Source organism: Chlorocebus sabaeus, chromosome 20 (genome assembly GCF_047675955.1).
Source record: "Chlorocebus sabaeus isolate Y175 chromosome 20, mChlSab1.0.hap1, whole genome shotgun sequence".
NCBI classification, from domain to species: domain Eukaryota; kingdom Metazoa; phylum Chordata; class Mammalia; order Primates; family Cercopithecidae; genus Chlorocebus; species Chlorocebus sabaeus.
The window spans coordinates 25,415,491-25,440,489 of NC_132923.1; the positions used below are offsets into that span (position 1 = coordinate 25,415,491).

General features: G+C 36.8%; 2 protein-coding genes across 10 annotated transcripts in view; one reads left to right on the forward strand and one right to left on the reverse strand.

Moving 5' to 3' along the window:
• The window catches only part of CEPT1 (choline/ethanolamine phosphotransferase 1), a 40,577-nt gene extending 40,329 nt beyond the window's left edge, over positions 1 to 248 (reverse strand). For both annotated transcript variants that reach the window (XM_007977608.3, XM_073008493.1), the window contains exon 1: positions 102 to 248. The gene's annotated coding sequence lies outside the window, so the exon portion shown is untranslated. The remainder of the gene's footprint in view (positions 1 to 101) is intronic.
• Positions 240 to 23,102, forward strand: DRAM2 (DNA damage regulated autophagy modulator 2). 8 transcript variants are annotated; one of them, XM_037998188.2, is made up of 11 exons: positions 240 to 348; positions 727 to 784; positions 2,204 to 2,267; positions 4,955 to 5,189; positions 7,969 to 8,113; positions 13,223 to 13,290; positions 14,650 to 14,789; positions 18,828 to 19,005; positions 19,542 to 19,624; positions 20,590 to 20,682; positions 22,380 to 23,102. In XM_037998188.2, the coding sequence occupies exons 5-11, from the start codon at positions 7,983 to 7,985 to the stop codon at positions 22,488 to 22,490; spliced, it is 804 nt and encodes a 267-aa protein (XP_037854116.2). In that variant the 5' UTR covers positions 240 to 348; positions 727 to 784; positions 2,204 to 2,267; positions 4,955 to 5,189; positions 7,969 to 7,982; the 3' UTR covers positions 22,491 to 23,102. The 8 variants fall into 8 exon arrangements, with proteins under 8 accessions (XP_037854116.2, XP_037854119.2, XP_037854115.2 ...); XM_037998191.2 differs by lacking the exon at positions 4,955 to 5,189 and having other exon boundaries at positions 22,380 to 22,418; positions 22,548 to 23,102; XM_037998187.2 differs by lacking the exon at positions 4,955 to 5,189.
• The last annotated feature ends 1,897 nt before the right edge of the window (positions 23,103 to 24,999 follow it).

Genomic DNA, 24,999 nt, shown 5'->3' on the forward strand with positions numbered 1-24,999 from the left:
ACCTTGTGCCAGGCATCAGAGAGGGGTTGGTTGGGGCGGGAGCTGCGGGGGTTTCCGGGGGCGGGGATGAGTGCAGCAGGGCTCAGCTCTCCGTGCCCTACCTTTCTGTCCTCTTTCTTGGTTTCCCCTACTCTCCTCCTTCCCCAAGCAGTGCCTGGTGCCGAGTTCCGTCTCTCGCGTCTTTTCCTGGTCCCAGGCAAAACGGAGCGGAGATCCTCAAACGGCCTAGTGCTTCGCGCCTCCGGAGAAAAATCAAAGGTCTATTTAATTCCTCTGGTTTGTTGAAGCAGTTACCAAGAATCTTCACCCCCTTCCCACAAAAGCTGCGGTTGAGTCCACGTTCCTGTTGTGAGTTCTGGGTTCAGATACCTTGGTGGCTGGAGGGAGTGAGGGGGAGGGGAGAGTTTGAAATTATGATCCCTGGTGACCTTGTGTTTACACGAAGCTCAGTCTTCTACACTCAATTCTATCGCAGCGGGTGGGTCCTACACAGAAAGGAAATTGCCTGTCCTGGGTATCTTCACAACCGTGTTTTATAGTAGGATACATCTGAAAAACACAGAAACACTGTAGAAATAATCTTTCCAGTTCTCCCAGATTTTAATTTATAAATCAGTAACCAAATGCAACTCTGTATTTTGCATTGCATTATTGGATTGTCCTCATTTCTCTTAATGTAACATTTGATGCAGCTTTTTAAAAAACTTAATTTTCTGTACTCTTTAGGATTTAACCGTTAGGAGAATATTACGTTTGTCAGGAGGCCAAGTTAGAGTTTAGAAAAGTAAGTATTTTTAAATTATGTTTTACTTTGAGCCTGATGATTCTGTGCATCTCTAAAAGCAGCTTACGGCTTTCTGACCGTTCGCTTGGAACTTCCAGAATTTACTTAGTTCCTAGCATTCACCACTTGGCAGAGACAGCATGAGGAATTCGTTTTATTACCAGGGGTATTTAAATATTTATTAAAAAAATTGTAATCAGTTTTGATTCATGGAACTTCAAAGAAAGCAGAGAAGATAGGCTAGAGATGCAATACCTTTTTTTTTTTTTTTTTTTTTTATGATGGAGTCTCACTCTGTTGCCAGGCTGGAGTGCAGTGGCGGGACCTTGGCTCACTGCAACCTCCGCCTCCCAGGTTCAAGCGATTCTTCCCTGCCTCAGTAGAGACGGGGTGTCACCATGTTGGCCAGGATGGTCTCAGTCTCCTGACCTCGTGATTCGCCCGCCTCAGCCTCCCAAAGTGCTGAGATTACAGGCGTGAGCCACCGCGCCCAGCCTACAAGAACATTTTTATAAACATTCTTACTGCCCTGTGAGATGTATTCCTGCATACTCTCAATTATTTTGAAAGGTTTTTTAAATTATGAATCATTAAAATTCTAATTTTGTTTGGTTGGCAATTACTCAGCAATGCTTTCGGGTTTCAAAGGCAAAAACACATTGACAATTAGTCTTCCTCAACTAGTCCATGCATTTAAATTCCTCAGTTGTCATTCGCAAACTGGTAAACCATTTGTTTCAAGCCCTGCTTCTCTATAAATTGTCAGTTTAAACAACTAGGACTCTCAAAGCCTAAGGAGATATGAATCCAAGATAATTCATACATAGAAAAAATTCATACAGAGAAGTTGTACTCCATACCTGTGGCCTTATAAGTACATAATTAGTAAATTAGCTATCATTATTATATTATGTGCTTATTCTACTCCACTCCAAGGAACAACTCTTTGAATACTGTAACTCAGAAGCTAAGTAAATTGCCTGAAATCACAGAGTTGGGCAGTAGTAAAGGCAGGACTGGCCGTTGGAGAAATCTCATCTCACAGCTGTGTTCTTTATATCACATGGACTTGCAATTGCTTTATTTTGTTTAATCTATTATTTTTTTCCTCATGTTGTCTCTCTATAGGAGGAGTCAATGATTTTTCTTTTATCCTCTTTAAGATAGTGAAGGCGTTGGATGTGAGAATGCATATGAAAATTGATATCCTAGAATTAAAACGTTATTTAATTCCAGATGGTACAACATCATTGTAAAAAACTCAAGTGTCAACTCTTTAAAGAAAAAGAACCTGTTAACAATGCTATAGCCTAGTATTCTGCCCATGAACAATATGGTGTGTTAACTTAAAACTGTACGTGTTTAAAATTATTTGGATTGAGAGAAAAACTTCCTATTTTCTTTGTGTGTGGATTTTAGGACTTACAAAAGGTGCAGGTATGAGCAGATCTGAAGACTAACATTTTGTGAACTTGTAAAACAGGTAATTCATTTTTCACATTATAAGAGGAACAAGTACATACTGATCATCTCTGAAAATACATATCTTATTTAATCGTTGAATAAACCTCTATGAACTGGGTATTATTTTATACTATTTAACAGATAATATTGAAAACTACCATTTATTATGCACCAGCAATGTGTTAGGTTCTTTGCTTGTGCTATCAGTATAAGCTGTACGAAAACTACTCAGCACAGTCCAGTAGAACTTTTCCACAATCTTGGAAATGTTCTAAATTTTTACTGTCTTGAATGGTAGCCACTAGACGTGTGGCTTTTTTTCTTTTTCTTTTTTTTTTTTTTGAGGCAGAGTCTGGCTCTGTCGCCAGGCTGGAGTGCAGTAGCGTGATCTCGGCTCACTGCAACCTCTGTCTCCCGGGTTCAAGTGATTCTCCTGCCTCAGCCTCCCAAGTATCTGGGACTACAGGCGCCTGCCACCATACCTGGCTAACGTTTTATATTTTTAGTAGAAACAGGGTTTCACCATGTTGGCCAGGATGATGACGTGGTTTTTGAGCATATGAAATGTGGCTAGTGTGACTAAGGAATTAGAACTTTTATTTAATTTTAATCTATTGAGATGTTAATTTCAATAGTTACGTGTAGCCGTGTAGCAGTGGTTGCTGTATCAGATGGTACAATCTGTGCCGATAACCTTAACATTATTCCATTTTTCTTTTTTCGAGATGGAGTCTCACTCTGTCGCCCAGGCTGGAGTGCAGTGGCGCAATCTTGGCTCACTGCAACCTCTGCCTCCCAGGGTCAAGTGATTCTCCTACCTCCGCCTCCATTCTCCTACTTCAGCCTCCCGCATAGCTGGAATTACAGGTGTATGCCACCATGCCTGGGTAATTTTTATATTTTTAGTAGAGACGGGGTTTCACCATGCTGGCCAGGCTGGTCTCGAACTCCTGACCTCATGATCCGCCCACCTGAGCCTCCTAAAGTGCAGGATTACAGGCGTGAGCCACCGCACCCCGCCTCACATTATTCCATTTTTCAAAGGAGAAACTGGTTCAGAGAAGTTATGAAACTTGCTCAAGTTCACACAATTTTATTTAAAAAAACAGTTTTGAGGAGAGGAATACTTTAGGAATGTTAATTCGGTAATGCAAGTGGAATGGGTGAAGGGGAAGGAAAAAGCACATAGGGCAAGAGAATTGAAAGTCAGAATCACATAGGTACAGTGTGAACTGAGAAGAAGAATGGTTTAAATGACTTGTAGAAATACAATTGCCCTCACTTGGTGACAGCATGTGAGGACTTTATAAGAGAGAACTTAAGATTCCTCTGAAGTCTTAGAATCGTCATAACCTGAAAAAAATGGTAGTGTGGTTTACTGAAATAGAAAAATCATAAACAGTTTTGGGAATTAAAAGGATTTTGCTTTGGCTGTTCATTCAACACATAATTGAATTATTACTATGGGTAAGGTCCTCTGCTCTGCTTAGGTAGAGAAGTGGAAAGATTTTATTCCCTTAAGACACCATCCTCAATTTTCATACTGTAGAAGATAATGAGCTCTGAAAGATGTGAAAATCAAATGTTCTCGGAGAAAGGGGTGCTTATTTCTATCTACAAAGGGCTTAGGTAAAGTTGTCTGTGGAAGATAGCATTTGAACTTTTGAAGAAAAGCAAGGATTTAGACATGTAAAACAACAAAGGGGGAGGAGATTTTGCTACTAGCAATGAGGTGGACAAAATATTTGAAAATCCCTTTTACCAATACACCTAAATGCTGAATAAATTAGCTCATTAAATTCATGACAGGTCTTCTACGAAAGACAGGGAAATCTCCAGGGCTAAAAAGTTAAAAAAAAAAAAAGCCAAAACTAGAGTAGTATACTAGCAGTGTATTTCCTTTGGGGGCATTTGGCTGATGGCAGAAGTAAAGCACAATCAGGAAAAGGTGACACACTGCTCTCTACCCAAAGCAGAGAGATAGAATTCATACCCCTGTAACCTCCCAGGTACATAGCTCCAATGGGTGCCATTCCATGGTAGTTGGTGTAAATGGTACCTGTGTTTCAGTGGGTGATATTTTCATAGAATAAAGTTTAAGTATTTCCACTTGAAATTGTACAACTCATGGTATTGGAGAAGCACCTTCCCCCAAATTCAGCCAGGACCCACAAAAGTCTATACACTCAGTCATAGGTGGGCCAGAAAAATCTCTCCCTCCTGGCAAAGGGAGGTCACAAAGAAATTTGTTCATTTTCATCACAGCTCCAGGTGGGGGAATAAAGATACCACCTGAAAACTTGAAACTGGAGGGTCTGCCATCACTCATAGTCAAAAAGTTCAAATTTACATACCTACACGGTCTGAAAAACCAGAAGCCAAGAAATTAACATAAAGTTGGTCCGGGTTGCTGATGTGCCATATTCTCTGGAAAAAACAAATACAGATCCTCTCTGTAATGACTCACCCTTAGTTAAGCCTTTTAGGATACTTCCAGATTTTAAGATTGTCCAATATAGGCTCAGAGTCAAAAACTGTAAAACATGTACAAGGGACAGCTAAACTGACATAGACGCCTAAGGATTTATGGGAATGATCAGAAACAGAAATTAACATTTAAAGAGATGAAAAACGAAAAATTTAAAGATCTTAGAAATGACTCAAAATTATGTAAATTAAGAACTCTTGTCCTGGAAACCTATACAGGTGAAAGCACCAATAGGATTTTGGCAAGGACTTGTCATGATTAACTGAATAGATGAAGAAAAAAGATATTGATGGGATGTTAAGGACTGACAAGGAAAAAGGAAGAGAAGAGAAGATTATGAAATGCAAGTGTATATATTTAGCAACAAATCAGATGACCAGAGTAAATGACAAATACGAATCAAAAATGGCTGAGATTTCATTCTTTGGAAAGTCAGTCTCAGATGAGGAAGCTGTAAGTATTCACAAAGTTCATGGGAAACACTAAATTTCTTTAGGTCATCAAAAAATATGAGAAGATACACCTTCAAACATGAAATTTTTCTCACAAACATAGGAGTATTCTAATTTAAAAGTATTCCTATATTTTAAAAAACTAAATTAAAAAAATTAAAAGCATGAAGTTGTTCCAATGTTTCTTAATTCACATCGTTGACTCATTATTACTTAATAACATCCTTAGTCTGGAATTCAAGGAAGAAAGTGGTGATGTGTGGTATGGGGTTATTTAGGCCCTCTGTCTCTGCCCCCACTCCCGCCGCCCCCATGTAAGAGCTGGAAATATAATAGTGAACACAACAGTTGTTTCCTGCTCTCACAGAATTTAAAGTTTAGTGAGGAAGTGAAAACCAAACAAGCAAGTTAAATGTAATGAGTGCTCTGGTTGGGGAAGTAAAGGGTGCTATTAAAAACAAAGCAGGGACACTCAACTGAAGCTGGAAAGATTGAGTCTTGAAAAACACATAAAAGTTAACTGGGTAGGTAGTGTTGTAGTCACCATGAAGGTCTGAAGGTGTGCTAGAGAGCCTGACACATTTGAAGATCTGCAAGAAATATGCTATGGCAGTGTGACATAGTTGATTGGGCATTAGAATCAAATTGCTTGAGTTCGAATCCTGTCTCCACCACATCCAGCTCTATGACCTTGGGCAGTTGTCTTAACCTCTGTAATTCTGTTGAGGAAAGTATGTTATTTCATGTATTTAAGGTGTTTAGTAAACACTGGTAAGGCATAGTAAATGCTAGGTGTTTGCATTTATAATAATGATGAGATAATGATAGCTAGAGCAAAGAATTGAGAACCAAGCATGGCCAGAGGTGAATATAGAAAGATAAATAAAGACAGACCATGCACAGTGGCTCATACCTATAATCCCAGCACTTTGGGAGACCAAGGCAGGTGGATCACTTGAGGTCAGGAATTCAAGACCAGCCTGGCCAATGTGGTAAAACCCCATCTCTACTAAAAATACAAAAATTAGCTGGACATAGTGGCAGACGCCTGTAATCCCAGCTACACAGGAGGCTGAGGCAGGAGAATATTGAACCTGGCAGGCTGAGGTTGCAGTGAGCTGAGATTGCGCCATTGCACTTTAGCCTGGGTGTCACGGTGACACTGGCTCAAAAAAAAAAAAAAAAAAAAAAGTAAAGACAGACGATGCAAGGACCTTATGGACCATGTTAAGGAGGAAAGACTAAGGGTATAGGGGAAACCATTGTAGGAGAATAAGGTGATCAGATTGGTGTTTTGAAATTAGAAGGATTACTTTGGTTTTAGAATGGAGTCTAGATTGGTTTGGTCAAGACTGGAGGAGGACTGAGTAATAATAGAAAAACTAGGCTGGACTGGGTGGCTCAGACCTATAATTCCAGCAGTTTGGGAGGCTGAAGTGGGAGGATTTCTTGAGCCCAGGAGTTTGATACCAGCCTGGGCAGCATAATGAGACCTCATCTCTACAAATAACAAAGTTAGCTGGGCATGGTGGTGCATACTTGTGGTCTCAGCTACTTGGGAGGCTGAGGTGGGAGGATCACTTGAGCCAGGGAGGTCAAGGCTGCTGTTAGCTGTGATTGCACCACTGCACTCCAGCCTGGGCAACAGAGTGAGGCCTTGTCTCAAAAAAAAAAAGAGGAAGAAAAACCAACCAAAGTGTTTTTCCTGTTCTCTCAATAATCAACACAATACTTCTGTGATCATCAAGAAGTATGGAGATTTCTGTCCACCAGCCGACACCAATTGGTTGTCCCCTAATTCAAATCTGATGGTATCTACCTAGAGATAGCATCAGATTGCACGGGTTGAGGGCCCAGTCCCACTAGACTACCTCCCAACTTCTGACACCAATCACAAGCCTGGGTTGTCTTACCCATGTTTCTAACTGACTGGCTGTCAACCAAGGTTCCCACTACCCCCTCCTTGTGTTTGATTAATTTGCTAGAGTGGTTCACAGAACTCAGAGAAACGCTTATATTTACCAGATGCACAAGGCAAGGGATACGGAAAGGGGTACAGAGCTTCTGCACCCTCTCTGGGTATGCCATCCTTCAGGAATCTCTGCATACTTGGCTATCTAGAAGTTCTCTCAACCCAGTCCTTTTGGGTTTTTATGGGTTACACAGGCATGATCAACTTAACTGTCATCCTCTCTCTCTGCCTTCCTGGAATTGGGGATGGAGGACTAAATATCCAACCCTGTAATTATGCCTTGGTCTTTCCTGTGACCAGCTCCCATCCTAAAACTATCTATGAACTGCAAGCCTTATTAGTATATAGAAGACACTCCTATTACCCTGGAGATTCCAAGCGTTTTTAAGAGCTTTTTGCCAGGAAATGGGATGAAGACCAAATACATATATATTTCACAATATCACAGGTACCCCTTAGGAAGTTATAATAATCGACCAAGAGATGATGGTGGTTTGGGTAAAGTAATGACAGGGAAGATGGAGAAAAAGGGTAGATTTGAAATAAATTTAGGAGGTAGTATAAACAGTCCTTGGTCCTTTCCATGGGAAGATGGGACAAGAAAGCAGGTGTCTAGCTATGTCAAGTGGGTGAATCTTGGTTCCACTCACTAAGAAAGGGAAGGAGAGCGAGTGTTAGGGTATGGCATGAGGGATGATTTCAGAGGTGAAACAGCTTGGGGTAGTAAATACAAGGCTGTGGGGTGTGGATGGCTAAAGTAGGATGAGGAAACCCTTGTGAATTTTCTAATATGTTTTTTCTATTTCAGAAAACCTGTTTGAAATGTGGTGGTTTCAGCAAGGCCTAAGTTTCCTTCCTTCAGCTCTTGTAATTTGGACATCTGCTGCTTTCATATTTTCATACATTACTGCAGTAACACTCCACCATATAGACCCGGCTTTACCTTATATCAGGTAAGTGAAATGTATTCTTTAGATAGGAGACTCTTTATGTCTCATTCTTATTTTAACATTGAAGCCGACATTTAATGTCAACCTTTTAAAAATCAGAATTTATACTGGCATTGCAACAATAAAGAAAATATATAAAGGAACTTAAATTTGGCTTTTCCTTTATAGAGAAATATAGAGACAGCTCAGTAAGATTCAGTTTGTGAACTGGTTATTGAACTGTGACTCCTTAGTGCCTTGTTTTCTAAGTAAGTATTTGAAGTTATTTCAGAATATAGAATTGGAATTATTCTCCCCTTAAAGTGAAAAAAAAAAAAGCTATAAACAATAATAATAATAATAATATGAAAGGATAATGGAAACAACAAGCATTTCTTGATATACTTACTGCGTATGAAGTAATTTTCTTTTTTTTTTTTTTTTTTTGGAGATGGAGTCTTGCTCTGTTGCCCAGGCTGGAGTGCAGTGGTGCAATCTCAGCTCACTGCAACCTCCGCCTCCTGGGTTCAAGCGATTCTTCTGCCTCAGACTCCTGAGTAGCTGGAATTACAGGTGTGTACCATTACACCCAGCTAATTTTTTTATTTTTTGTATTTTTAGTAGAGATGGGGTTTCACGATGTTGGTCAGGCTGGTCTTGAACTCCTGACTTCATGATCCACCCGCCTCAGCCTCCCAAAGTGCTGGGATTAACAGGTGTGTGCCACCATGCCCGAAACTTTGTGTTTTTTTTTTTTTTTTTCTCTTTTTTTGACATGGAGTCTCACTCTGTTGCCCAGGTTGGAGTACAGTGGCATAGTCTTGGTTCACTGCAACCTCCGCCTCCCAGGTTCAAGTGATTCTCCTGCCTCAGCCTCTTGAATCACTGGGATTACAGGCACACGCCACCACGCCCGACTAACTTTTGTATTTTTAGTGGAGTCGGGGTTTCACAGTGTTGGTCAGTCTAGTCTTGAACTTCTGACCTCGTGATCCACCCGCCTTGGCCTCCCAAAGTGCTGGGATTGCAGGCATGAGCCACTGCACCCAGCCTCATAGAAAGTAATTTTCTAAGCATTCTTCATGTCCTAAATAGTTGAATCCTTACAACAACTGGAGAAGGTAGGAACTATGATCCTCGTTTGAGAGAGAAGGAAATGAGGTCCAGAGAGGTCAAGTTATTTGCTCATGAACATACAACTCAGTTAGTGTTGGAACCAAGAATTAAACCTGGACAGTTTGACTCTAGAAGCTAGGCTCTTACTCTTTATGCTGCCTAGATATTTTTGACGTATTAAATATCAAAATTGATCGATAACATTTTTGAAATCTCACAACAAATGAAGAAGGGATAGTCAGTTGCATATGCTCTTTTTTTACACTTGATCTTAGCCAAAAGGCCAAGAAGCTATAATAACCCTCTTTTTTTAAAATTGCAATGGCAGTAATTATTACAACAAATTTTAAATAATACCAGAGTGATTATAAAAATGAAAAGCAAAAATCCCTTCCTGACACCCTCCAATTTCTATACCCTAGAGACAATTCATAGTTTGGTAGATTTCCTTCCAGAGTTTGGTTTGTTTTATCTTATTATCATGTATGTACAAAACTCTCTCTTTTTTTCTCCTCCTTTCTCACTTTTTTCGGTTTTTAATTTTGTTTCGTTTGTAAAAAGTGATAGGATGTTGATACAGAAATTGCTTACTTATTCTTTCTTCCCTTTTTTTGGCTGTTACAAACAGTGCTATAATGAAGGTTTTATTACATATAACTTTATATACTGATATTGATGTGAGGTAGATTTCTAGAAGTGAGATTGCTAGATAGGTAATAGGGCATCTACATTTTTCATTTGACATTTCTAGACATGCTTTTAAAAGTATTGCATCTATTTATACATTCACAAAAAGGATATGAGGAAATCATAATCATATGCATGGTTTCTGAGCTATTGAGGCTTAAACTTCTCTATAAAAGTTAAATAAATTACATAGGGCAGGGAGATGAAGAAAGCATAATTATTAAAACATTGTTATTAAATATGATTAAGCAACTACTAGTGGGTTTTAATCTAGATGATTTCACATGGAATATAGTTAGGTCCGCCCCTGAAAGTATTCAACCTCTATATGATGCTTTTGAAACATCGGTCTCTTCATAGAGATGCCAGATTTTGTTGCTATTGTTAAGTAATATTTTTTGTTTTGTTGTTGTTTTGGTTGTTTCATTTATTTGTTTACCTTCAGAAAAATAACCTTTCCAACACAGAAAATAGTAATCTTTTAAAGAATGATAAATTGGAAGGTTAAATTTATCTTTTAAAAATGTCAAGAAAAGATCTGGACATTACTATTTACATGTTGTTTCTGCAGTGGTATGGCATGGCACAAAAGATATAAACAAATTGGATGCAGTTTGGGAAGATTTACAAAACCCAAAAATGTTTTAGAATTTAAGCTTCCATTTCGAGGAATAATTTGATAAATAATTACCACTCTGCTAGTGGAATATGTAGCCTAAGGAGCCACACCATTCTTTAGTAACTCCAGAAGGTACATATTTAACATTTGTGAAGCTCTTTCACAGTATTTTTTTTCTCCATCTGAGAACTTGTCTGCTTTCATTTTGAAGAACTTTTAATACAGCCAGCCCTCCGTATCCATAGTTCCACTTCTATACATCCAATCAACCACAGATTGAAAATATTCTGCAGAAATTCCATCAGGTTCCAAAACTTGAGTTTGCCAAATGCCAAGTACTTTGTTGAATACACAGGAATGCAGTGCTGTGTATTAGATGTTATAAGTAATGTAGAGATGATTTAAAGCATATGGGAAGATGTGCATAGGTTATATGCAAATACTACACCATTTTATGTAAGAGACTTGAGCATCCCCAAGTTTTGTTACCTGATGGGGGTCCTGGAACCAGTCCCCCACAGACACCAAGGGACTACTGTAATATAAAATGCCACTTAGTTCTTTTTCAGAGTTTCACTTCCTTGATGGTACTGCATGTGATTTTCTTTAAAAAGCACCCTAGGCACATCCTTTTCTGTTCTGCCCCTTCTGCTTTTTAATTTTTCTGCTGTTGAACTTAGTATTACCCTGAGGTCTTTCTCCAGCATTCTGACATACATATTTTAACTCTAGTACTTATTTTTATTTCTTGTAGGCTCATTTCCTTCATCTGCAAAATGATTAAACTAGCTAGTCTGCAAAATTCTTTTCAGTTCATAGATCCTATCCAAAAGGTTTAGCTGTTAGCCTGGGCAACAGAGCGAGACTCTCTCTCAAAAAAAAAAAAAAAAAAAAAAAAGTTTAGCTGTTAACAACCCCAGTGGCCATAACCAAATGTAAATTTCACTTCAAAGGCAATTTTGCTGTTAAGTGTGCTTCAGGTGTTCTCTTAGTTGGTTCAAGTAGTGGATGCCCAAGGGAGTGACTAGCCACTGGGGTAAGAGAAGAAATATTACAACATCTATGTATATTTTTAATCTAAAAACATTTAAACTTTGCCAATATTTAACATATAGAATAATGATAACATATATTTTGATGTTAGATGGTCAGACATTTTTTGGTGATGCTGTGACCACTGAGATGAAGTGCTATGATAATGAGGTGATGGGCATGGCTGTTTTCATTTGTAGGCCAGTATATGTCATTCTGTCCTGAGCCAAAGGAAGAAACACTCTTAGCCAACCATCCTGGAAATGCATGCCTTTGTTAACTTACATGTACCATTTGAAGTATATCTATGAAAATTTGGATTTTTTTCTAAGAATAATACATATATATTGTGGAAAATTTGAAAAGTAGAAGGAACTTCTACTTTTTTATTCCCTTCTCCTGAAGATGGTCAAAGTACCAAAATCTTTTGTATGTAAAAGATCCGTTTTATTATTTTATAATTGTTTCTTTACAAATACATTATTTTTTTTTTCTCTATTTTCACTGCAGATTTTTATTTTTTTTTTAAGAGAAAGACTCACGGAATTGTAAAGTTAGAAGGAGCAATCCTTACAATTCATGTTTAATATTTTCCACTTCCTAACACCCCTAATCTAAATGTTTACTAAATGTTATGGCTTCTTACCAGCTATAACTTTCTATTTCTTTTTTATCCCCATTGCATTGTCTTAGTTGAAACCCTGATTATCTCTTTCCTGTAGTATGTCAATTCAAGGCCAAAGACATTGTCTTTTTAATCTTTGTAGTAGTTTTAAGAAGGGGAAAAGAACTAATATTTAATGTGTGTCTCCTATGAGCCTGCTACTGTGCTAGATACTTAACATGCATTACCATTACATTTCATCCTTATACTGATATGATGAAGCCGGGAGGGAATGAATAGCCCCATTTTGCAAATGAAGGGAACAGTTTTAGGGAGATAAAAGGATGAACCTAAGGTCCTGCAGTAAGTAAATGGTGGGGTTTTAATCTGCCTGGGTGTGTTGCATACTGCCCTGAAAGACAGGCATGTAAGTGGATACATTGCAATGCTGTGTGGTAAGTGAGTTTATAGAAGTTTAGAAAGCATGCTGTGTGAGTCACTATCTGCTAGAGGAGTCATCCAAGGTTATAGAGGGGAAGAGACTCAAAACTGGTCTTGAATGTAAGCTCTGCGAGGGCAGGGGCTTTGTCTATTTTACTTATCACTGTGTTCCCATTTCTGAAATGGTGTCTGGCACATGGTAAGTACTTGATAATACTTTTAAAAATTGATCAGTAGGTTAATAGGTGTTAATTGAATACAGGCATAGTCAACAAAATGTGCAAAAAGGCAGAGTTGTGAAAAGCCTATGGACAGATAAATGCATCTGCCTGAATGATGGTCGGTCAATAACATAGTCTTAACATACCAAGGATAGCTTTTTAAAAATCAGTATATATTGATTTCTGCTATGTGGAAGAGAAATAATCTTAAAATGATGTGAGTAGAAAGTGAAGTAGGCAGATATTTGTGAACTCAGATTGTCATGTTCTCTGTATAAAATGATATGAGTTGAACTCATGGACTTATAAAAGATAAGAGGTTTGAAGTAACTCCTGGTATTCTTATCCCTTAGAAGAAATATATGTGTCTATCTAGTGTGAGAAATGCACATATCTTCCTTTTTTTCTTTCAGTGACACTGGTACACTGGCTCCAGAAAAATGCTTATTTGGGGCAATGCTAAATATCGCGGCAGTTTTATGTAAGTATTGAAAGTGATTTTAACAATAATACTTAATAGCCAAATTGCTACTGTATTTTCTTCTTTCAACACTGGAGTGTTACTTGTTTTACTTTCTAGTTATATTTGTGAGTATGTTATCACTAAATAATTGATCGTAATTATGCTCCTTTTAAAAGATAAACACTTTTCTAGAAATATTGACTTATGGGAATAAACCTTTAAAAAATATGTATAGGATTATTCTACTATTTATTCAAATGGAAGTTGTTAAGTATAACCATATATTCCTTGAGGACTGTAGTGGACTTCTTAAGCAACCAGTAAGGAACAAAGAGTTGTGGATGCAGCTGACCACAACTAATCCTAACTAAATTCCTTTGGGATAAGCAGTTTAGGTGTTTGAGAATAAAGATGGAACCATGTTTTGATTTTTGAGCAACATTCTAATGCTAAAGGGATAGAGTTGCTACTGAAGTATTTCATAGCCCTGTTTATTTTGAACCAAATTTTTATTAATGGTTTATTCACATGATATTTTTCCATCAAGTGTGATTGTTTTAAATATTTGCATTCTTCTGTATGATGTTTATTATTTGCTTGGGTCAAAAATGGAAATCAGGAAGATAATTCAACTAAAAGAAATTTGTCTTATGACCAAACTCTTTAGAAACACGTCTTTACCAGCATATCTCTGTAATGCTTTCTACACTGTTGAATTCTCTGGCAATATTTCTGCAGTGGAAAATTTGATTTAGCTAGTCCTTGACTGATAAATATGGTAAGGTGGGCTTTTCCCCCTGTGTAATTGGCTGCTATATCTTATTGAGCCAAGTTGTAATTTGAAATAAAATGATATGAGAGTGACACAAATAAGCTTTTGGGTTTTTTGCCTATGCCCATTTTATCTATATTCTAGAACTAGTTACTTCTGATTCTGATGTTAATCATAAAGATATGTTGTGTTTTATATAACTATTTGTAAATATGAGACCCATGGAAGGCAAATGATTTGTTTAGTCACTGGAGACATCAGTAGTTCTGTAATACAACCTTAAGGCTCTCCAACATCCACAGCATGAGCCAGGCACACAGGTATGTGCCTACAGTCCCAGCTATCTGGGAGGCTGAGTCCAATGGATAACTTGAGGTCAGGAGTTGGAGTCCAGCCTCTGCAACATAGAGAGACCCCCATCTCTTAAAAGCAAAAACAAAACTACAGCTATTTTGTGTTTTGTTTTTTTCTTTTTATTCTCTCTGGTTAATTTTAAAAGGAAAATCTGTGATTCTGGATAGCAGTGACCTTTGTGAACTCTTCATTGGCAACTTTATTTCTTGGTTATTTATTACTTTGTTGTTTTTTGGATTATCTTTTCCCAGGCATTGCTACCATTTATGTTCGTTATAAGCAAGTTCATGCTCTGAGTCCTGAAGAGAATGTTATCATCAAATTAAACAAGGCTGGCCTTGTACTTGGAGTACTGAGTTGTTTAGGACTTTCTGTTGTGGCAAACTTCCAGGTTTGTGTTTTAGCCCAGCATAGGTATTTTCCTTAAGTACATAAATATACTACGTATTAAAAAGGAAACCTGAAGCATTCAGTTACATGCTGTTATTTCTTTACCTTAACAAAATAGAAATCACTTCCTTTAAATTATTTGACCCTATGAGAAATAGCTACTTGCACAACTAGAAAAATTCATATTTAGAAGTCTGAACAAATACAAATTATTTTAACTTTTTTTAGGATCCACAGGACTATAGAGTCTTCATTACTATTTAGTTGGAGATTACTTCAACTCACTACTGAAACAAAATTGATATAAATTATAAGTGACACAATTACAGATTTTAAAAGTTTTGTTTTTAGCATGCCTAACAATTTATAATCATTTACCTATTTTATCTACTTGTTTGGATGTTTTCATTGATTGCTTGCATTCCTAGGTGTCCTGCCTTGTATATGAGGAAATGAAAGGAAGAACAGTAGGTCTTCTAGCTTTTTCTCAGGAAAAAATAATGTCAAATACTTAATGTGAAAGTAGTGGTCAACCTTCATCAAATATTTTTCAGTTCTCCACAGAGAGAGCAGTAGGAAAGAAACACTGGGCTCAACTCTGAATACAAGTAAAAGTGGGAATTTATAGCTGTGGAGCAGGGTGCAGTGGTTAGTGGATGGAAAATTACCAAGCTGGAAACATAAGGGTTAAGAAGGAATTCTGGTTAAACTGCCTTGGTTTGTTTTGTGTTGCTATAAAAAAATACTTCAGGCTGGGTATTTTATAAGAAAAGGGCTTTATTTGGCTCATGATTCTGCAGGTTGTGCAAGAAGCATGATGCCAACATTTGGTTATGATGAGGACTTCAGGAAGCTTACACATGATGGAAAGCAAAGCGGGAGCTGGTGTGTGCAGAGCTTTACATGGCAAGGGAGGAAACAAGGGGGTGGTGGTGCCAGTCTCTTTTTAACAACCAGCTCTCACAGGAATGAATAGAGCGAGAACTCATTCACCACCCGCAATCCCCCGCATCAGTCTATTCATGAGGGATCCATCCCTGTGACCCAGACACCTGCCATTAGGCCCCATTTCCAACATTGAGGATCAAATTGCAACTTGAGATTTGGAGGGGTCAAATGTCAAAACCATAGCACTGACCTAATAGGATTCTTGGTGAAGGCAGACCAGGGTGATTAGACATCACTTGAGGCATGGTAGAGGTGATGATTATATTTATGGTGATCAGATATTGAGAATGGAGGATTATGGCTAAATTGAACAAGATTCTTGCTAAAATTGGACAATACAGAGATGAGATGAACATGGCAACCCAGAAGTCAGGACCTAGTTGACAAGAGAGTTCAGAGTAAGCTGAGCTGGGTTTGGTGAAGGAGAGAATTTTTGTCACCTGACAGTAACTCATGTAATTCCATTGACATTCATGTTTGCTAGATATAGGGGTGCAGCAGGTGTGCACAGGTCGGAAAAAATGGACCCTGGAGAAAATGTAGTTTTGCTAGACATTATTTCCCAGCAGCCACTTTATACTATGAAAGGATACCAACAATTTGGGTGTACTACTAGCTAGCTGTCTGTGCCACAAATAGAGTTCTGCCTTCCCTAATCAGTTTCTGTAGCTCATTGTTAAAAAATGTTTTGGGGAATTTCAGTGTGAGGATGGTGATTCTCTGTCTCTTGGTCAATTTAACAATGTTTCTCATCACTTTTATGGTAAAAATGGATCTGCAATATTTGTTTACACAGCCCAGCAAATGCTAATAGCAGTTCTTGATAGCACCCACACAAGCTGCCTTTCCACCTTTATCTCATTTACTTAAGGTAGCCTATATACTTTCTTTATTATTTTGCTTTTAGCTTTTATTCTAATTTACCTTCACCCCAAGAGTATCTATGGCCGTGTAATTTTGAATTAAATTAGTTTTTCTCTTTTGTTAACATCTCTTCATGCAACTTTAGATGCCCTCTTCGTCTTTCACTGACGACTTTATTGCTGGGCCCTGTTTATGACCAGATCCTGTAGCATTACACAGATATCAAACGACTCTCTTTCTTTCTTTTTTTCTTTTTTACTCACCGCTATCCTAATGAGGATCTCCTTCCTTTCCAGAGTAAACGTTTACTACTTAAAGTGGCGAGTGCACTGCTTCCTCCTCCACTTCCCCCTTTTGTTTTGTGGAGACAAATTCTAGGTGATTTATACAGGAAAAATTTTACAAAACCAGGTCTATAAATGGTTTACCCTTGCAGATACTGGCTTGGAAGAGAGGCTAGCACTGTGTTTTAAATGGAGTCGGGACTCACTGGTTTTACTTCTTGAATATTTTTTGAAGACATTCACTTCTTTCCATTTCTGTCTTTACTTCCCTCCTTACTGTCTTATTCTCAGGTAGTTTAGATTTAATCATCTCTCATCTGAGCTACTGCCATAGCCTCCTCAATGGTTCCTGTGCATTCACTCTTACATTCCTTGAATCATTTCTTCATATTGCAGTAAAAGTGATCTTTTGGAAATTTATATACATCTCACTTTGCTTCCCTGTGTCCTTGCTTAAAGTTCTACAGGTTTAAAAATTATGTAAAAAGAGATACAATCAAGAGAGAAAGAAATAATTTGCTAAACCACCAAACTGCCTAACTAACTCAAAAATCTTGTATGATCTGGCTGATGTCTACCTTTCAAGCCTAGTTTTGCATTATTCCCCTTCTTAATGTCTCCATTGTATATATCACTTTTTGTGCTCCTTAAATAGGACAAGCTTATTTAATTCTCTTTCACATACTGTTTCTTCTGTTTGGTATGCCATAACGCCCTTTATATCCATGGTTGTAAATTTATTATTTTTATTTTTTAGTTGATGTATTTATTAATTATAAGCACAATGGTTTTGAAACATTCACCATTGTATTTCCAGCACCTAGCGTAGTACTTAGGACAAACATGCTTTCATTAATTATTTAGTAACTTATTGAGAGAGGTTAAAGGGACTATGCAGGATTAGAAAAAATTCCGTTATTGCTATGGTTGCCTGCATTTAAAGAGATGCCTAATAATTGCTATAAAATGGTATTTGAAAAATCTAACTTAAAAAATAAAAATTGGATTTCTTTTAAAACAAATTTGTGTATGTTCAGTAAAATAACTACATGGCAAGTGTCTTCACTACCTACTTAGAGGAATTTTTTTCTTCATACGAAATTTATCAAAGGAGAATAGTAAAAGTTTAATAAGCAGAAATCTATATTAATTTTCTATGGCTGCCATAATACAATATCAAACTGGGTGACTGAATAGAAATTTATTCTGTCAAAGTTTGGGAGGCCAGAAGTCTAAAATCAGGGCGTTGGTAGGGTTGATTCTCTATTGGAGGCTCAGAGGGAGAATCTGTTCCTGGCTTCTGGTGATTACCAGTAGTCCTTGGTGTTCCTTGGCTTATGGCAGCGTAACTATATAAAACCAATCAAGCTAGAGCCAAGGGAGAATGTTTCAATTTCTTGAGTCTTTAAATTTTATTTACAGTTAAATTGAATTTAAATGGAAACTCCCAATTCCCAGCACTGCAGTCCATCCTAATCTTTTCTTACTGCACTGTGCTTTTCCTATGACACTTATCACCATCAGGCACACTGGAATTTCCTTATTTCTGAAGTTTATGTTTATTGTTTGTGTATCTTTACTAAACTCAGAGCTGGATTTTTGCCTGTTTTGTTCTCTAATGGATCTGAAGATTTAGAATAGTGCCTGGCACCTAATAGGCACCAAGTAAACGTATTATTAAATGAAGAAAATAATAATTGAATAGTTCCTATTATATTTCCAGTGGAGATGTATGAAATAGTTTGGTATTACTATAATCCTCAGGTTTATGCTGAGTATTATGAGAGAAAATTACCTCAGAAAGTAATTTGTTTGTAGAGTTGGCCGAGCTTCTCTACTCAGTGAATGTCCTATTGAAATCTCTGACTTGTGCTTTTAAATGTTGTGTTGCCAATGTGTTCTGATTTTTTTTTATTGACGTATTTCTTCTCTCTATCTCTCAGAAAACAGCCCTTTTTGCTGCACATGTAAGTGGAGCTGTGCTTACCTTTGGTATGGGCTCATTATATATGTTTGTTCAGACCATCCTTTCCTACCAAATGCAGCCCAAAATCCATGGCAAACAAGTCTTCTGGATCAGACTATTGTTGGTTATCTGGTGTGGAGTAAGTGCATTTAGCAGTATCCTTCACTGTACAATGTGACTACACTTGGAAAGGAATTGAATGACAAAATTTAAGTGAACACTATTGGTGCAGTGTAAGAAGCCTTTTTTTCTTTCTTTCTTTCTTTTTTTTGTAGGAGAGATTCTTAGGTTCACAACCCTAAACTAAAGAATTTGAAATATGAAATTCAGGTTGTACATAGCACCTCAGTAATTGAGCTAGGAACAAAAATGTTGAGCCTGATCATACTCACTTTAAAGAAATGAGGGATGAGTAAATGCCATCTCTGAGAACCATTATTTAGTTAAAGATTATGATAGAACTGCTAATTTTCTGAACAAAGAGGTGGGATTTGACTGTGAGAACCATTTTGTTGTGACCCTCTGAGCAGCACATTTTGTTTTACAGTACCACTGCTGTGTAACATTAAGTCTTTAAGAAAATGGGTTCACAACTTAGCAGTAAATATGTGAGTAATCCTTTTAGACTGTAAAGTGATCTTTGTTCTCTGAGGTCTTCTCTGAGATTCTTCCTTGACTTATGTTTTTATAGTGCTGACTTGCTCATCAATTTTGCACAGTGGCAATTTTGGGACTGATTTAGAACAGAAACTCCATTGGAACCCCGAGGACAAAGTAAGAACTTATAGTCTATAAAACTTCGTTTTATATTAAAGATGGTTATTTTGGTTGATCTTGATGTGTTTTTCATTTCATCAGTAACATTGAAAGTCTTCTGGTGGAATAATCAGTTCTGTGTTAAAATTATTTTCTGGATATGGTAGGGTTTATGTAGAACCTTCTATATTCTCCTGTTACCTGTGATCTGTAGATATTGTCAAAATATGAAGAGCACTGTGATGGCAAAAGAGTTTTCTGAGAAATTGACTCCCCTAAATGTGGGTATAGTATATATATAGCCAACCACGATCATTTATGTTTTCAATACTTGTTTTCTGAATTGAAAAGACATCTCCCTCTTTTTGTTATCTGGAAATGGATTATAGACTGCATTTAGGTTTCAGTATTGTCAATATCTGAATGTAGATAGCATCTTGGATGCTGAGAATAAAGGAAGGGGAACATATACTAAAGAATAAATTGAATTCCTCTGTTTTCACAAACCACTTGGTGGTGGTTTCTTTAAGAATTAACCCCAAATTAGACATGTTTGTGATAATGAATGAAATAATTTACTAGATTTTCCCAATTGTAACCCGTTTATTATTTAATATCATAAACATACCACTTACTGAGTTTATTCTGAGCATTGTTAAACTTTTCTTAGTCACATATTATGAATCTTATGGCTTTGGGTAAGGCAGTAGTAATTTCTCAATTGTAGAGTAAAAATGATCCTGTTCTGTCTTAGCTATGTAAGTGGAAATTTTATTCGCTCCCAGTGAAACAAATAGAGTATCATTTAGGAGGACTTCCTAATGCTGGCTCTTTAATTCTAGAGATATATGCCTGGTAAGTCAAGGGTTGATTTTCAGAAGCTCCATTGTTTTGTAAGAATTGTGTGTTTTTTATTTGAAACATAGTATATAGATCATTTAAATGAAATTTCGCAAGACTGTTCTTTTTTTCCTCTCACTCAGGGTTATGTGCTTCACATGATCACTACCGCAGCAGAATGGTCTATGTCATTTTCCTTCTTTGGTTTTTTCCTGACTTACATTCGTGATTTTCAGGTAAGAAAACACAGTATTAGCTTCATTCATTGAGACTTCCTTCTCTTAGTCCAGGAAGGTGGACTAAGAGAACTTTCCATAGGCAACTCTCAGCCTTTTTGAAAATTAACTGTTTATGATTTGGTATCATAAACAAGTGATGTAACTTTTCAGGTAAATCGTTTCTGTGTTTAAAGAAGTAGTGTATTGCTAGCAAGATTTAGCCTTGAAAATGGGGCTATAAAATAAATTTCAGAAATTCTTACATAGAAATTTTTATTGATTCTGTGTACTTTTGCATAGGTCATTCTCAACATTTTACTGATTCTTAGTAGAAACCAAAGAAAAACAAGGAACTTTATGAATAGAGAAGCTTGGTTTTTCCAGATTTTAATTGGTACAAAGAGGATACCTTTGACAGTAAAACAGTTGTCTCACTCTTATTACCATTAGAATTGATTTACATTCGTAATCACAAGGTAGCCTATAGAACATATTGAAGGAGTGAGCTCTCTTTAAGGAGGAAACTTCTATATATAATTTTCTTTTCTGTTCCAGAAAATTTCTTTACGGGTGGAAGCCAATTTACATGGATTAACCCTCTATGACACTGCACCTTGCCCTATTAACAGTGAACGAACACGGCTACTTTCCAGAGATATTTGATGAAAGGATAAAATATTTCTGTAATGATTATGATTCTCAGGGATTGGGGAAAGGTTCACAGAAGTTGCTTATTCTGCTCTGAAATTTTCAACCAGTTAATCAAGGCTGACAGTAACATTGATGAATACTGATAATCAGGAAACATGAAAGAAGCCATTTGATAGATTATTTTAAAGGATATCATCAAGAAGACTATTAAAAACACCTATGCCTATACTTTTCTATCCTAGAAAATAAAGTCAAAAGACTATGATATCATAATTTTTTATACCTTATTTAAGAGAAACAGCCTGACGTGCACCAATCAGTCTGCACATCCAGCCCTTCACATTTTATAAATTATTGTAGATCATATTTTGTTAGGAGCCCTTTTATGAGAGACATTTTCCATGACTAAATAATCAGCATTGGTCAGTAAATCCTTTAGAACTGGGTTTTGAAATGGGAGTTTTATCATATTAAATCATTTCTTATAGTCTTAATTTTTTGTTGTTGTTCTGGAATCTACTTGTAAAGGAAAGTAGACCTGGATTCGTGTGAGCTCTTTCATGGTTTAAGTTTTGCCCAAGAGATTTTGTAGGTGATGATTTTTTTTTTCTTTTTTTTTTCTGGCCACAATGCCAGATACTAAGCTGATTGGTCTGTCATACACATGCTTGCAGTAATTTCATGAAGTTTAGTCTCTGGTGTGAGACTGTAATCACCAATGAAGGAGAGAGGTACCTATAGGTAAATTTAGTCATATTTTATATAAAACAAGGGTTAGTATTCATATAACGTTGAAAAGCTTGGGAATAACAGCAGATATGATTAATATCAAACAAAAGTCATAACCGTAGTCAAGAGCTTCTTAGATTTTTGTTTATAGCAAGTTATAATTACATGTGAAAGTAGTCTTGAAAAGGTAAATATTGAGCCTTTTTAATGGGATGTAACCTTTGTAGAGCCCAAATTCTAAAGAACAAAATTGGCAATCCAATTAAACTACATGCAAAATAATTGTGATACATGCATCTACAAAAACAATGTTCTCATTTTTTCTGGTTATGCAGATGATTGGATTGTTTCTCCTCGGATCTCTGTATGTACAGGTAAAGAATAGTTTACAGATGCCTGATGACATGGAAAAGAAAAAAATTGCTCATTTGGAAAGTGCCCAGTGATGAACTGGTTTGCAAAATAATCTTTGAAGACGATTAACCAGGTTTTTATCTTTTTAGAAGAGATGGTTCCCTGACCAGAAGAAAAGATGGTGAGAAAACATTTAAACTGTCAGGTGGAGCAATTCAAGGAATAATGCTTATGTGATGGAGACCTCAGTTATAAATTAGTTGTTAGATACAAGAATCAGTAAATAATATTTCTGAAGTCTTCTGGACTGATAGGACAGAAAAGGAATAAAATACTATAGCTATATTAAACAGCAGTAAATCTGGGAGACATTTCCATAAGCATTGATTGAGTAAATGCTGACATTGCTAGAAATAATTTGGATACAAACCATGAAAAAGTATCATGCCTTTGAAAAGCACAGTGTAACACACCTGCAAAATGTCATTTAGTCCTGATTCCTGTATCAGGGAAGCTATTATTTAAGTTATGAAGCATCATAGTATGGGGAGAAGGAAATTGACAGAGTCAACGTTTATAAAATTTTAAAATTTGTATGGGGAGGGTGGCTCAGGGAAAAACATGGACTTTGTCCATTCCTAGAACACGAGGCTTAACAATACATACCAACATACTAAATAAATTGTTTTAAGACAAAAAAAAAATACTTTGATAATATTTGAATCCCATTAGTTAACTTTTACCCTTAGAAATAACATAGGCTAAAAATGTTAATACAGTTGGCTTGCATTATTCATGGCTTAGCTTTCTGCATTTTGAGTTATTTGCAGTCAATCATGGTTTGAAAATAAGATAATTTCAGAAATAATTCATAAATTCAAATTATAGGCTCTTCAGAGTAGTGTGATGAAATCTTATTTCCCTGCTGCCCAGGATGTAAATCATCTTTTTTTTCTGCATATCTATGCTGTAGACACTACCCATTCATTAGTCACTTCGTAGCCATCAGTTATCAGATGGACTGTTGCAGTATCTCAGTGCTTGTGTTCAAGTAGCCCATATTTTATTTAATGCCCCAAAGCACAAGAGTAGTATGCTGGCATATTATTATAATTGTTCTATTTTATTATTGTTGTTCATGTCTTACTATGCCTAATATATATGTTAAACTTTATCTCATATATATTAAACTTTATCATAGGTATATATATATGTATAGGGAAAAACAGTATATAGAGGGTTTAGTACTATCTATAGTTTCAGATAATCCACGGGAGATCTTGGAATATATCCCCTTATCAAAGGGGATACTGCTGTAGCTTTGTGGAGGGATTATAAGAGAATTTGGAATGTGTATTTATCCCTAACTGTAATGCTGAAGTGACAGAAGACAGTCATACTGACCATCAAAATATACCTTGCCTCCACTGTCAGATACAGTAGCTTGATTGAACAGATAATTTATCTTCAATTACATCAACATTTTTGAGTTGAATATTTAACTTTTAAAGTAAGAGGTCTTAAGCTAACAAAATTGGCAGATACTGTGAACCGATAGTGAAAAATCTGTTTCCTTTTTGTCCCGGGTATACAGCAAGACTATATTTTCTAGCCTCACGTGCAGTTAGATGTAGGTGCAAAACTGAATTTTAGAAAGTGGAATGGATGTATTTCTATTTTTAAGATTTTGAGAATTCATAATGCTTTCTCCCAGTTTTTTCTCTTTGTACCAATTGATTACAAGCTTGTAAGAGATAGTGGAATCGGCTGGGCATGGTGACTCACACCTGTAGTCCCAGCACTTTGGTAGGCCAAGGTGGGCAGATCGCCTGAGGTCTGGAATTCAAGACCAGTCTGGCCAACATGGTGAAACCCTGTCTCTACTACAGATACAAAAATTAGCCAGGCCTGGTGGCATGTGCCTGTAATCCCAGCTACTCGGGAGGTTGAGGCGGAAGAATCACTTGAACCTGGGAGGTGGAGGTTGCAGTGAACTGAGATCATGCCATTGCATTCCAGCCTGGGCCACAGAGCAAGACTCTGTCTCAAAAAAAAAAAAAAAAAAACCCATCAGAAAAAAAAAAAAAAAGATGGGTAATCACAAGGTAGAAGGACTAAGATTATACTGTATTTTGTAGTAAGATGTCATATATTTTAAGTGCTCAGTGAATTCGTGTAAAAGGAAGGTAACTTTTATCTTTCATTGTCCAGTAGAGACTTGCTGCAAAATGAAAGTTCAGCAAATAGTGGCTTGTTTTAGTACCCTTGTAAGTCTAGTGTTGGAAATATTTCTTGGTTTTAAACAACCACTGTGCTGATTTTAGAAAGGGTGTGCTCATTTATTAGGAAGCTAAGAAAAATAACAGACCTGGAACAAAGGAAGTCATTCTGAGGCATTATGGTCTAAGAACTGTGTCCTCCAAAGGGAATGATAATATGACTGAGAGTTCACCTGAGGCACAGAAAGCCAAGTACATCAATAGATTACAAGTAAAATGCCCCAGAAATTCAAAAATACACTATTGTGATTAATGCAAAGAAAAATCTGTTCTTTCAAAAACTGGCAGCTCAGCTGAAAAGCAAAACAAAACAAAACAACAA